The following is a 14,068-nucleotide window of genomic DNA, read 5'->3' as shown; positions in this document are numbered from 1 at the left end:
CACGAACCCGCCTCCCCTGCATCGGCAGGCGGACTCTCAACCACTGCGCCACCAGGGAAGCCTGGTTAACTTCATCTTTGATTTATTGGTGTCACTTTTTCCCTTCATTAGAATTAAAAATTAACTATAATGATACAAACATATCAGTTATATAAGTCAATATCATAAACCATAACTAATTATGAAGATACAGTATACTATAACTCATAGGACAAAAAAGGGCCTATTAAAAGTCCCAAACATAAAAATTTTTGACAGAATAAAATAAAATTAAAATTATCAAATGGCTCTTCTCATTCTGTCCCTGAACTTCAAACCATCTGCACCTGCATCTCATCCTCTAGAGTAAGATAAGGGGTAAGGTCATGACTGGAGGCTGAATTGGGGGTCAGGAAGGCAGTTAGGAAAGGGCCTTTCCCAGGGGGCCCAGCAATATTTGGAAGAAACATGACAAATCTGAAGAGGCATGTGCTTCCCAAACTTGCTCATTTCAAAGACAGCCTCAAATTATTCTAAGCAAAGCAGTGCTCATTCTGGAAGAGTTGACTTGCATCTTTAGTGCTCAGGATCCTGAATTTTATTTTATTTTATTTTTTTGCTGAGCCAGTGGCTTGCAGAATCTTAGTCTCCCGACCAGGGATTGATCCTGGGCCCTCTGCAGTGAAAGCACAGAGTCCTAACCACTGGACCACCAGGGAATTCCCTAGGATCCTGAATTTTTTACATTCTCTGTTTGCCTCAAAGTACAATGATCACATATTGCAATTATCAAAAAGATTTCCAGGCTTAAAAAAAAATAAAGAGACTTCCCTAGTGGTGCAGTGGTTAAGAATCCGCCTGCCAGTGCAGGGGACATGGGTTCGAGCCCTGGTCCGGGAAGATCTCACATGCCATGGGGCTACTAAGCCCGTGCGCCACAACTACTGAGCCTGTGCTCTAGAGCCCGCGAGCCACAACTACTGAGCCCCTGTGCCACAACTACTGAAGCCCACGCGCCTAGAGCCTGTGCTCCGCAACAAGAGGAGAAGCCCACACACCTCAACGAACAGTAGCCCCTGCTCGCTGCAACTAGAGAAAGCCCGTGTGCAGCAAGACACAACGCAGCCAAAAATAAATAAATACATAAATAAATTTTTGAAAAAATAAAAAAGACCATACACAAAACTAATACAATGTTATATGTCAATTATATCTCAGTTTTTAAAAAATTCATGATCTGGTTTCTCAATGATCCCTTTGTCCCCTGGGGTCACCATGGCACAGTCACCGGACTTCTTTTCATTCCTCCAGAGTCTGTTTGGTCATTACTTCCTCTGAGAGATGTTCCCTGAAACCACAGTACAAAATACTCCCCCTAGAGGTTATATATTGCCTAGTACAGGGCTGGGCATTGAGGACATCCTCAGGGAAATGTAAATGAATAAACCTATCAGATAGACTAAATTCAGAAAAATGGAGAGTGAGTTCACATTCTCACAATATTATTTCCTGACTCCTACACTAAGCCAGACACTGTCAAAGCTCCTTCTTTTCCTTGACAGCACTTCTCAAAGTTTCTGTTTATTTTTCTGCCACTTTCAGCAGAGAAAGGAACTGAAGTCAGGGAGAGAAAGAGAATTGGGGTTGGGCAAAAACGGAGAGAATAGGAGAAGAGAGAATTGGGTGGGGAGAATATTCGGGTTATCTAATGCTCTGTAGCAAGTGATCAGCAAACTTGCGCCGCAGGGCTTTCTGGTTCTTAGTTCCCCAACCAGGGGAACTGGGGCCCAAGCAGTGAAAGCGGCCAAGTCCTAACCACTGGACCACCAGGGAATTCGCAGCAAACAATTATTTTTCTTACAGATCAGCACTTTGGGCACGGCTTGGCAAAAATGGCTTCTCTCTCCTCCCTCTGGGGTGACTTGACTGTTTGCCAGAGGGTCTCCTTCCAAGTCGGCTCACTCACGTGGCCAGCAAGATGGTGCTGGCTGTTGGCTGGGGCTGTTGGCCGGGCTGAGGGTCAGAAGCTTTGGTTCCTCTCCATATGGACGTCTCCATAAGGTGCTTTGTCTTGTGCTAGTATGGAGGCTGGGGTTAAGAGCAAGTGTCCCAACAGAAAGTGGAAGATGACCACTTCCTTTTTTTAAAAACAGCTTCACTGAGATATTCGCAGACCATGCAATTCAGTCGTTTAAAGTGTACAATTTGGGCTTCCCTGGTGGCGCAGTGGTTGAGAGTCCGCCTGCCGATGCAGGGGACGCAGGTTCGTGCCCCGGTCCAGGAATATCCCACATGCAGCGGAGCGGCTGGGCGCATGAGCCATGGCCGCTGAGCCTGTGCGTCCAGAGCCTGTGCTCCGCAATGGTAGAGGCCACAACAGTGAGAGGCCCGCGTACCTCAAAAAAAAAAGAAATGCTGTAAAGTGTACAATTCAGTCATTTTGGGTGTATTACATTATTAATTTTTTAAAAATTGTGGTAAAAATGTATAACATACAATCCACCATTTTAACCAGTTTTAAGTGAACAATTCAGTGGCATTAAGTACATTCACAGTGTCATGCAACCATCACCACTACCTACTTCTTTTTCATCACCTTTTGTATCTGGGTTCGTTCACTTAGCATAATATTTTCAGGGTTCATCCAAATTGTGGCATGTATCAGTGCTTCATCCTTTTTTATGGGTGAATATTATTCCATTGTATTGATTTACCACATTTTATTTATCCATTCATCACCTGATGGATGGATTTGGTTGTTTCACATTTGGCTATTGTGAATAATGTTGCCATGATGATTGGCATACAAATATCTGTTTGAGTCTCTGCTTTCAATTCTTTGGGTATATGCCTAAGAGTGGAATTGCTGGGTCCTATGATAATTCGACGTTTAGCTTTTTGAGGGGAGGCTGCCCATTTCTTAATGGCTGGATTCAGAAATTGGCCCAGCATTCACTTCTATCATATTCTATTTTTTAAAAAATAAATTTATTTATTTATTTATTTTTGGCTACGTTGGGTCCTTGTTGCTGTGCGCGGGCTTCCTCTAGTTGTGGCGAGCAGGGGATACTCTTCATTGTGGCGCCAGCTTCTCATTGTGGTGGCTTCTCTTGTCATGGAGCACAGGCTCTAGGTGCACGGGCTTCAGTAGTTGTGGCATGTGGGCTCAGCAGTTGTGGCTCATGGGCTCTAGAGCGCAGCCTCAGTAGTTGTGGTGCACGGGCTTAGTTGTTCCACGGCATGTGGGATCTTCCTGGACCAGGGCTCGCGCCCGTGTCCCCTGCATAGGCAGGCGGATTCTTAACCACTGCGCCACCAGGGAAGTCCCTCCATATTTTTTGAATGATACATTTTTAAAAAATATTTATTTATTTGGCTGTGCCGGGTTTTAGTTGAGGCATGAGGGATGTTTACGTGTGGCATGTGATGTCTTAGTTGCAGCATGTGGGATCTAGTTCCCTGACCAGGGGTCGAACCCAGGCCCCTTGCATTGGGAGTATGGAGTCTTAACCACTGGACCTCCAGGGAAGTCCCTTGAATGATATTTTGACCTCTGATGAATTGCTACTCTTTTCTGAGTCTCAGAGTCATATTGTAAAAGGGGAGGAAATATCTATCTCTGAGGTTCATAGGGTATGTACCTCACTGGACAAGGTCAGAGCACATAGTAGGAGCTTAATGTACCACCAGCAGTATAACCTCCTGAGGAAGCACGTGGGCCTGGATTTGAATCCTAGCTTCACTACTTCTAAGGTATAAGACTTTGTTCAGGCCACTAATATCGATACTTAACTTTGCTGGACCTCAGACTCTTTAGCTGTGAAATGGGAATATTAAAGAATTTATCTACTCTTGCAAGGGTTAGAGAAATAATCCATATAAAACCCATTTAAATTCCATGAGAGGGCAGCTATTTTTAATTCTTATTTAAAAATTAAAAAAAATTTTTTTTACTGTTCTACCCCTAGCACAGAGACTGATTGTTGACAAGCACGTTCTAGGGATTGAACCAGGGCCCTTGGTAGTGAGAGCGCAGAGTCCTAATCCTGGACTGCCAGGGAATTCCCAAACAAGTTGCTAACAAGTATTTGTTGAATGAATAATAAAAAGGTATTTTGCCTAGGGAAAATACATATTAGCTATTATTAGCTATTACTAACCTACAATATTCCCCACCTGCTTCATATTATGATTTAATCTCTTACCACCCTCTCACTCTGCTCCAGCCACCCTGCCCTCTCCACAGCTCCTTAATTACGTTAGCATGTGCCAGCCTCAGGGCCTTTGCAGCTGCTGTTCTGTCCAGGAATGCTACATTTCCCAGTTATCTACCCAGCTTGTTCCTTCAGATCTCTGCTCAACAATCACCTGTCACCCTGTAGTCCCATATCCTGTTTTAATTTTCTCCAAAACATTTATTGAGGGCCTGATTTATATATTTTTTCCTTTGGGAACGTAAGTTTTTCCTCAAGGGAACGTAAGTTCCATGAGGGCAGGATTTTATCTATTTTACTCACCACCCTATTTCACAACAACCCCGTTACCGGGATTTCAGCAGACGCTCCATTTTACTTGCTGAATTGAAGGCCTCATAAACAACCACTTGGGTATCCTTGTGGGGCCAGAAGCCGCGCGGATTTTTGGCCAGGATTGGCAGGAGACTCCGTCACGTGACTGGCTGATGCCCGCCCACCTCGGAGGCTAAGGAGGTCCACGTGGTTCCAGGGTCCAGGGGCAGGCGGGGCTTGGAGAAGGTAGTGCGCAGGCGCGATCCCTGGCGCAGGCGCAGATGCGGCCTGGGCGCGCGGCCCGTGGCGGTTGGCGGCTCGTGGGGCCGGCGGGCGGTTGCCGTGAGCAGGACCAGAGCTCCGGCGCTGAGAGCCGGCGCCATGGTGGAGAAGGAGGAGGCAGGCGGCGGTATCAGCGAGGAGGAGGCGGCTCAGTATGACCGGCAGATCCGTCTCTGGGGATTGGAGGCCCAGAAACGGTAAGGGCCGGTGCGGCTTGTGGGACTGAGGGTTTGGAGGGTGGTCTGGCCTGAGGCGTTGGGGAGCCGGAGGGTTTAATTTGAAGAGAGGAGGCGGGAATCGTGTACCCGGCCGTGGTCGCCTTCCTGAGAGGACTGGAGGGGTTGATTTGGGATGTTTCCTCGGAAGGTATGGGAAGCGGGGACGTCCTAGGTGGTGGGAGGGCTGTTCCGAGGAATTGGCGACCTCTAGAAGGGGAGCTGGGGGAGTTCTGAGCGATTCGGAGGATGCAGACTCAGGAACTCGACGCCCGAAGGGAGCGATGGTGGCTTTTGGATCGGGGTTGGGGACTTAGGGAATAGGAGGGGCCAGGAATGCATGGAAACGATGAAAGTGGCGGGGGGGACATAGTTCATTCATTCATAGGTAGTGGAAGCCTGTTCTCTGCTGGTTGCTGGGGAGACTGGCGAGCCCAGTAGATGAGAGCTTGCATTCATTTTTGTGGCCTCTAAGGAGTGGGCCAGTCTGAAAGAGTGAGGGTTTTTTCCGAGGGGTTTTGGAGCAAGTAATTTCAAGTGAGGTTCCTGAGAGGCACGGAGAGTCTGGGGGTGCTGGAGGTACCCGAAGAGATTGCTTGTGTCTAGATCTGGGGGTGTGTCCCGAGAGGACAGGATTGGGGATACCTTGGGTATGGGGGAGTAATTATCGGAGGGGATGAGGTCTTTGAAAGAGGTGGTCGATACGATCAGATATTTATTGAGCACCTGCCACCGGCGCTGAGCGGGTATTAATGAACTAGGCAGACTCCTTGCCCACATGGAGCTTACGTTCCGGTGGGGGAGGCAATGCACATAAAAAATAATAAAATATTAGGCAATGCAAGTGCTAGGGAGAAAAAATAAAGCAGGGAAAGAGGATCAATAAAGGATGGTGGGGTGGGAGAGCTATTTTGATAGGGTGGCCAGGGGAGGCCTCTGAAGAGGTAACATTGAGCCTCGGACCTGTATGAAAGGAAAGAGCCCTGTGGCCATCTGGGAGGATCTTCCTAGCATAGGGGACAAGTGTAAAATCCTAGAGGCCAGAGCATGCTTGGCAAATGAGAGCAACAGGGTGGCTGGAACCAAATGAGGGGTACCTTTTTTTTTCTTTTTTAAATTAATTGATTGATTTTGGGCTGCGTTGGGTCTTCGTTGCTGCGCGCGGGCTTTTGTCTAGTTGCGGCGAGTGGGGGCTACTGTTCATTGCGGTGCGCGGGATTCTTATTGCGGTGGCTTCTCTTGTTGTGGAGCACAGGCTCTAGGCATGTAGGCTTCAGTAGTTGTGGCACGTGGGCTCAGTAGTCGTGGCTCGCGGGCTCTAGAGCGCAGGCTCAGTAGTTGTGGCGCACGGGCTTAGTTGCTCCACGGCATGTAGGATCTTCCCGGACCAGGGCTCAAACCCGTGTCCCCTGCATTGGCAGGTGGATTCTTAACCACTGTGCCACCAGGGAAGTCCCAGGAGGTAGCTTTTGAACTCTAAGTGTGCTGGGAAACCTGTTGGAGAGTTTTGAGCAGAGGAGTAACACGATCTGAATTGTGTTTGAAAAGGATCGCTCTTGCTGCATGGAGAACTGGTGGAAGTGGGCAGAAGTGGAAATAAGGATTCCGCTTAGGGGGCTACTGCGGTAATCCCCTTGAGATGCAAGTAATGGTGGCTTGGAACTCTAGGGAAGGGATCAGATGTAGATTCTGGATATAATTTGAAGGTAGAGGGGACAGGCTTTGCTGAAGGATTAAATGTGTGGAGTGGGAGAGGCAGAACTCAAGGTTTTTGGCCGAAGCAGTTGGAAAGACGGAAGTGCCTTCACTGTCTGAGGTGGGGGAAGAGTCAGCAGTTCTATTTTGGACTTAACGTTTTAGCTGTTTACTACACATCTAAGTAGAAATAAATATGTGAGTGGTTGAGTTCAGTGATGAGGTCTGAGTGATGGAGGGTGGTTATGAGATGTGCGTGAGTACAGAGGGCAGAATTAATTGATCCAAGGGTTGGGGAGGCAGGCGGTTCAAGAGGTTTGAGGGGCGGGAGCTTCTACAGCTTTTTGGTGAGAGAGCGTGTGTGGTGGGTGGGGTGAGGTGGGGGTTACTTCAGGCTCATTTGAGGTGTGTGGAGCCTTCTGTGACTGGGGAGGAGGGCGCATTACGAGGCATTAGCAAGCACTGGTCTGAGGGTTGAAGGCACCTGAAATAGAAGATTGGGGATTAAATGATGAGAATGGGGCTGAAGACACAGTGTCGAATGAGTTTAGGAACTGCCGTTTGAAGGAGTGTTAGGGGTTCCTGAAGGGTTGAGAAGGGGATCCTAAGTGTACTAGAAGGGTTGATTCCAGGCGTTGGGGGCAGTAGGTGGTTTTGTTTGAGGCGGGGTAAAGTTGGTGAGGATTAAACTGGAATTAGTGAGAGATCTGTCGGAGGGGTAGGAATGAATGATTTATCTGAGGAGCATTAAAGAATGGATGGAGGGCTCCTGAGGGAGAGGTGACCTAAGGGGCAAATCAGAGTCGGGGTATGGAATTCTTGGGAGATGGGAGCTATTCTGAGGAAGTGAAAATGTCTAGAACTCAGCGGAGAACCTGAAAAGGATTGGCTGAGGGTCCTGGGAGGGTAGGAAGGGGTTACCTATAACTTGGAATCTATAGATTTGTATACAGTCTTACAGAGTTGATTAAAGTGCTCTCTTGTCCCTTTTTCAGCTGAGTCTCATAGCAGCTCTTTGGAGGAAAGGCAGTGATTTCCTCCTCTGTACAGAAAGGAAGGAGGCTCCACAAAGCAAATTGACTTGTCTCTAAGGGAACTCCAGGTGGGATAGGAGAACTTTGGGGACTGGGGATCCTTGTGAAATAGAAAGCAGCCTGCGAATGGACAGACTGCATTCTGGCTACAGTTTTGCCTCTGACTCTATAATGTTGGACCAAGGTTGTCAGAGAATTGGAAGGGAGACAAATAATAATAAAAAGGGTCTTCAAGGGAACTCATACAGTCTGGAGGTTAAAAACTGGTGTGTGGGCTTCCCTGGTGGCGCAGTGGTTGAGAATCTGCCTGCTAATGCAGGGGACATGGGTTCGAGCCCTGGTCTGGGAAGATGCCACATGCCGCGGAGCAACTAGGCCCGTGAGCCACAACTACTGAGCCTGCACGTCTGGAGCCTGTGCTCCGCAACAAGAGAGGCTGCGACAGTGAGAGGCCTGCATACCACGATGAAGAGTGGCCCCCGCTTGCCACAACTAGAGAAAGCCCTTGCACAGAAACGAAGACCCAACACAGCCAAAAATAAAAATAAATAAATTAAAAGAAGGCTCAAAATTAAAAAAAACCAAAAAACTGGTGTGTATCTCATACAGTGTTTTAATTTTTTTGAAATTAGTTGCCAGCATTTAAAAATCTAGGGAATTGGCCAAATTTGGGGCAGTTTGAGCATCAGAAGGAATAAAATCGACTTCACGTAGAAATATTTAATAATGTATCTTCTGATGTAGTGAAATAAGAACCTCAGTGCATCATCTTCTATGTTTTCCTGCCAGATATCACGTTTTCACAGAACAGAGGAACAAATTAAAGGACACCATTGAGGTAATGATGAGATGTCCAGAATGTGGGACGTTTTACAAGACGACTGCCCTGGTTCTCTTCCAGAAGTCAATGTCATGGAAAAAACAAGAGAAGGGACTGTTCTAGATTAAGAGAGTAAAGAGTGGAGCCAAATGCAAGGTGTAACCCTGACTGGATCCTGGTTCAAAAAGAAAACTTCCCTAAAATAAATCTTTTAGGCAATAGGGGAAATTTGAGTATTCAGTCCTGTTAGATGATATTTGGGAATTATTTTCTAGATGTGATAATAGTGTGGTTAGGAAGGAGAATGTCATATTTTTGGAGTTGCATGCTAAAGGTGTGAAGTGCTGTGATGTCGGCATATGGGTAAAGCCAGTAGAGCAAAACATTTACTCTTCTTTCTGTATGTTTGAAATTTTTTATAATGAGAAGTTGGGAAGATGTGTCTGTCTTCCTCCCAACCAACCCCACCCTCCCCACATATGGAGATTTCACAGTTTCTGATTTCTGTCTTTTGAAAAATAGTAAGGTCAGACATCTCCACATTGGTTGGAGCTAAGCAGTGGCCGCCTCTCTTATTCGGCCGCACCGCGAGGATGTGGGATCTTAGTTCCCCAACCAGGGATCGAACCTGCGTCACCTGCATTGGAAGCGCAGAGTCTTAACCACTTGACCGCCAGGGAAGTCCCGAGGCTCTTTTACACAGAGCCTGGGCTCTCTACTTGGCCGTCGTCTCCAGCAGCTCTGCTTCACTCATTGATAGAATTGCCTGGCCCCTGTAAGCACGTGAGTTTGCATCTCTTGCTGTGGCGCCGAGCCCATTTTGTGGATGAGGTTCAGGGAAGGGAGCCACCTCTCCCAAGGTCACACACCAAGTACATAGAAGAAGGAGGACTTGAATCTAAGCCACTAACTTCAGGTTCACTGCTATTTCCACAGTAGCTCATTAGCCACAATGGGAGGCTCATTCTTTCAATCAGATGAACATAAAGGAGAGTGTTGAAGCTGGCAGCCCTGTATGTTCTCAGACTGTGCTTCAGTTTTTGCACCGACTTTCACAACAAAGGCATATCTAATTTTTCTCCTTCCACTCAGCGGTCATTTATCCCCTAAGAGTGAGGAAGGAGGGTGACTGAGAAGGGAGAAGTAGAGGATAAGCTCCATGAGGGCAAGCACTTTATAAATGTCCAGTAATTAAGATGTGGGTTTTGATTGGTCTCTATTAAATTCCCAGTGCCTGCAAGTATGTAGACATTCAGATATTTGTTGAGTGGATGAAATGATTGTACACTGCAAAGACCTAGGAAGTCCAGAAACCTGGGTTCAATTCCCAGCTCTGCTAACTAGCTCTCTGACCCTGGGTGAGTCACAACAGTTTCTTGGCCTTAGGTTCCACATCTGCAAAAAAGGAGGGGTGAGTGTGACTAAATCTTTAAGGACTCAACTGAAGTTTTTTTTTTTTTTTTTTAAGATGTTGGGGGTAGGAGTTTAGTAATTTATTTATTTATTTTTGCTGTGTTGGGTCTTCGTTTCTGTGCGAGGGCTTTCTCTAGTTGTGGCGAGCGGGGGCCACTCTTCATCGTGGTGCGCGAGCCTCTCACTATCGCGGCCTCTCTTGTTGCAGAGCACAAGCTCCAGACGCGCAGGCTCAGTAGTTGTGGCTCACAGGCCTAGTTGCTCCGCGGCATGTGGGATCCTCCCAGACCAGGGCTCGAACCCGTGTTCCCTGCATTAACAGGCAGATTCTCAACCACTGTGCCACCAGGGGAGCCCTCAACTGAAGTTTTGACTTTACAGGAAAGGGGCTCCAAAAACTTCCCTGTTTTCAAGCACTCATTACCCTACACTGCTGCTGTTCAGACAGCGCTTCAGTTGGTTCCATAGGCACCTACTTGCCATGAAAGTGACTGAGCGTGTACTGGAGGCCAATCCTGGTTGTTTCATATAAGGATCAATTTTTTAGTGGTTAATAGTTGAGTTTGAATCTCAGCTCTAGAACTTCATAGTTATCTAACCTTGGATACATTTCTTAACTTCTCTGTGCTTCAGTTTTCTCACTTATCAAATGGGAATAACAGAATCTACGTCATAAGATTATTGAGAAAGAAATGAGATTATGCATGAATAGAGTCTACGCATTCAGTAAGTTATAGCTACCATTATTTGACAAGTATAAATCACCAGCCACAAAATAAGGGAAACTAAATAGGAAATAGGTTGAGATAAATGAGATAAAGCAGGCGTCAGTGGGATGAGTGGAAACTCCAAAAGGACAAGGAAGACTGTAGGAGGAGCAGATTTGCCCAGGCAGATCGAGGTGAGGAACAGTCTTAAGGTCTGTCTTGGATTCTGTCAGGACATTTAAGTAAGTATAATGAATGGGCAGTTGGATGGGGCAGGATTGTAGATTTAAGTGAAAAGGACTGTACTGTTAGTTAAGCGGAGAGTATTTTTAGAAGGAGAAAATGGTCAGATCTTCCAAGTGGCCCCATCATTTTCCTGGTCACAGTGACCAGAAACCTAGGAGCCTCTGTCCTTTCTGTCCACATCCAGTCTATTGGGAATTCCTCTAGGCTCTGCTTCAAGCTCTGTCTCATCCTCCCTTCTTAGTCCAAGCTACCCGCATCATCTCAGGTCACCTCAACAGTTCCTCCCTGGTCTCCCCTGTTCCACGTGTGACTCTTTATAATCCATCCTCCACACAGCAGCCAAACTGATTTAAATTTAAAAAACAGATCACAGCAGTCCTGCTTAAAGCCTTCCAGTGATTTCCTGTATACTCAGATCTTTAAAAATCCGTTGCCTTTCTGCCCTGCTTTGTCCGACCTTGCCTGCATCTCCCTGGCTCACTCCATTCAAGCTGCTTGTATCTTTATGTTCCTCAGATATGCTAAAGCTCTCTCTAGCCTCGGGGACATTGTGCTCGCCCTACTTGAAATCATCTTATACAAGATTTTTGCATGACTCATTCTCACGCATTAGACTCTCAGTAAATGTGGTTTGAATATGAATTTGGCTGTCTTCAGAATTTTTAATCATGAGTGGAATTCATTGTCTTGACTTACCTTGCAGTATGTATTGTGAATTCAGATTGTGGTGTAAAGACTGGTTCCTTCCTTCCCAGAAATTGAAAAGGTATTCCCATGGCAGCAGAAGTAGAGAGGAGAGTAAATCAGCAAGTATTTATTTAGAACCTACTATATGCAAGGCAGCATGGGGGAGACATTGAGAGAGGGAAAAAAAAAAATCACAGATCCTGGTTAGAATTGAATTTGGGATCCCAGCTCTGCGCACCCGTTAGCTGTGAGAGCTTGGACACCTTTTCTGAACCTCAGTTTTTTCGTTTCTCAAGGCAGACATGGATCCTTTCCTATGGAAACGTGATGGCCTACTTGGGGGCCTGTGGAGCCACTTGGCCTTTTAGGGAGAGAAATTGTATGCAACATTTAGGATGTGTGCTTTTTTTCTGAGAGAAAAACAGTGAAGAACCATAATCAAGGTTTCAGTGAGGCACTGTATGTATTGTACCTAGCTCAGTGCCTGGAACTTAGTGAGCCCTCTGTGGTTGGTAATTACTGTCACTGTTTTTTGTTTTTTTAAAATTTATTTTATTTTTGGCTGCATTGGGTCTTCATTGCTGCATGCAGACTTTCTCTAGTTGCGGGGAGCGGGGGCTACTCTTCGTTGCGGTGTGCGGGCTTCTCATTGCGGTGGCTTCTCTTGTTGTGGAACACGGGCTCTAGGAGTGTGGGCTTCAGTAGTTGTGGCATACAAGCAAGGTAAATAACAGAGATGATCTGGTAGTAGTGGAAGGTAAGGCAGGGAAAATGGGAGGGAGCCAAGACTGAATGGGTTTAAATGCCAGCTTAATGGGTTTTTTTTCCTCTGTCAGATTTTTTGAAAATCAGAATCAAACCCATCACTGAGCCCTTTTGTAATTAAGGCAGTGGGGATTGAAGAGATGTTCAAGTAACTTTCATGGAGCACCTGTTCTATGATGGGGAGGATGCCAGGTGGTTTTGCATACATGTTTGACCAGGTCGTCGAGGAGATTAAATCATGAAGTCAGAATTGGTATCTCCATTTTACAGATGAATAGACTGAAGGTCAGAGAGGTCGTGCAGTTTGCCTGGGTCACCCAGTTAGGAAGTGGCAGAGCCAGAAGTCAAGCCCAAGTCTTCACACCCGGAGGGCGTTAGTGATGGGCCATGCTCGTTGCTGAAGGAGCAGCAAGGAAAACAGTGCCCGAGGAGAAGTTAGTGGGTTTGGAGATGAGGGGGCCATCGGTAACGTCTGAGGGTACAGATTTCCCAGAAGTGAGTGGGGCCGGTCTAGCTGTATCCTTGAGGTAGATACAGCAGCCAAACAGGAAAAGACTGTCACTCAGACTGAGAGGGACCGTGGAACCTGGAGTTCCAGGCGCAGCAGTGTTAGGACCAGGTGAAGGAGGGCTCACAGGCTAACAGTGAGAGCAGAGACCCGGAAGGTACACCTAAATGCACGGCTGCTCAGCCTTTCTAATGTCAAAGGTTTGGTATGTGCACGATGTTCTCTTTGGAAACATTGCATATTTATTATATGTGCTGATTCTCAAGGTATTGGAGCGACTCTGGAAGGCTGCGTGGCTTCCTTCCTCCTCCCCTCTGCTGGTGTAATGCTATCAATCTGTGATAAGAGACCTGCTCATTGCTAGCATCTCTGTTATTTACCTTGCTTGTATGCTGTAAGCCCTCTGCCCAATTATTCTGGTGAAGTGGAATTGTCACTTGAAAGGCTCCTGTCACCTAGGCTATGATTGGCAGTGGAAGGGCCGTGTAGAAAAAAAGCAATAATGGAGAAGCTGAGCCCCAGACATATGCCTATGTCAATGTTCTCTCCCTCCCCCCTACCCCCCGCCATTTTACCCTTTTATCACTGAAGGAAATCCCAAATCTGCTAGCATCAAGAATCAGAGAAGCCCGCGCACCTCAACGAAGAGTAGCCCCTGCTCACCGCAACTAGAGAAAGCCCGCGCACAGCAACGAAGACCCAACGCAGCCAAAAATTAAAAAAAAAAAGAATCAGTGCAGGACTCGATTTTATCAGCCATCATTCCCATTAAAGACTTCTAGCCTGATGACATGCAAGTGTCCATAATTATTAGAACCATTTTTGGAAAAGAGTTTCTGCATGTTCTCCTTAGTAGTGGTACTTGATGAGAATGGACTCATTTCATAAATTAGGAGCAAACTCATTGGTCAGCAGAACTTGAATTTAGGTGAGACCGTTCTTAGTTCTTACTAATGCTTTTCAGTGTGAATAATCATACATTTGCTGCAAAAATATTAATGAGTTTGATTACAGGGTGCTGCCTAAGATCCTGATGGGGTTTTTCATGATATATGATGCAAACTCTTTTTTTTTTTTTTTTTTTTTGATGCAAATTCTTTATTTCCTTTTTTGGCCTACTGGGCGGCTTCTGGGATCTTAGTTCCCCAACCAGGGATTGAATCCAGGCCCTCAGCAGTGAAAGCACGGAGTCCTAACCGCTGAACCCCA

General features: G+C 46.4%; 1 protein-coding gene across 4 annotated transcripts in view; it reads left to right on the top strand.

Moving 5' to 3' along the window:
• Nucleotides 1-4,758: 4,758 nt before the first annotated feature.
• SAE1 (SUMO1 activating enzyme subunit 1) overlaps nt 4,759-14,068 on the top strand; it is a 69,518-nt gene continuing 60,208 nt past the window's right edge. For 3 of the 4 annotated variants that reach the window (XR_009536997.1, XR_009536998.1, XR_009537000.1), the window contains exon 1: nt 4,759-4,966. Coding sequence is in view for 1 of the 4 variants with exons in the window: in XM_060130507.1 (XP_059986490.1) it covers nt 4,869-4,966 (98 nt within the window). In the remaining 3 variants the exon portion in view is untranslated. The remainder of the gene's footprint in view (nt 4,967-14,068) is intronic. The other variant, XM_060130507.1, reaches the window with a different exon arrangement.

This window comes from Lagenorhynchus albirostris, chromosome 19 (assembly GCF_949774975.1).
Source record: "Lagenorhynchus albirostris chromosome 19, mLagAlb1.1, whole genome shotgun sequence".
Lineage (NCBI taxonomy): Eukaryota > Metazoa > Chordata > Mammalia > Artiodactyla > Delphinidae > Lagenorhynchus > Lagenorhynchus albirostris.
Note: the sequence above shows the minus strand (reverse complement) of the source record. Positions and strands in the feature narration are given on the sequence as shown.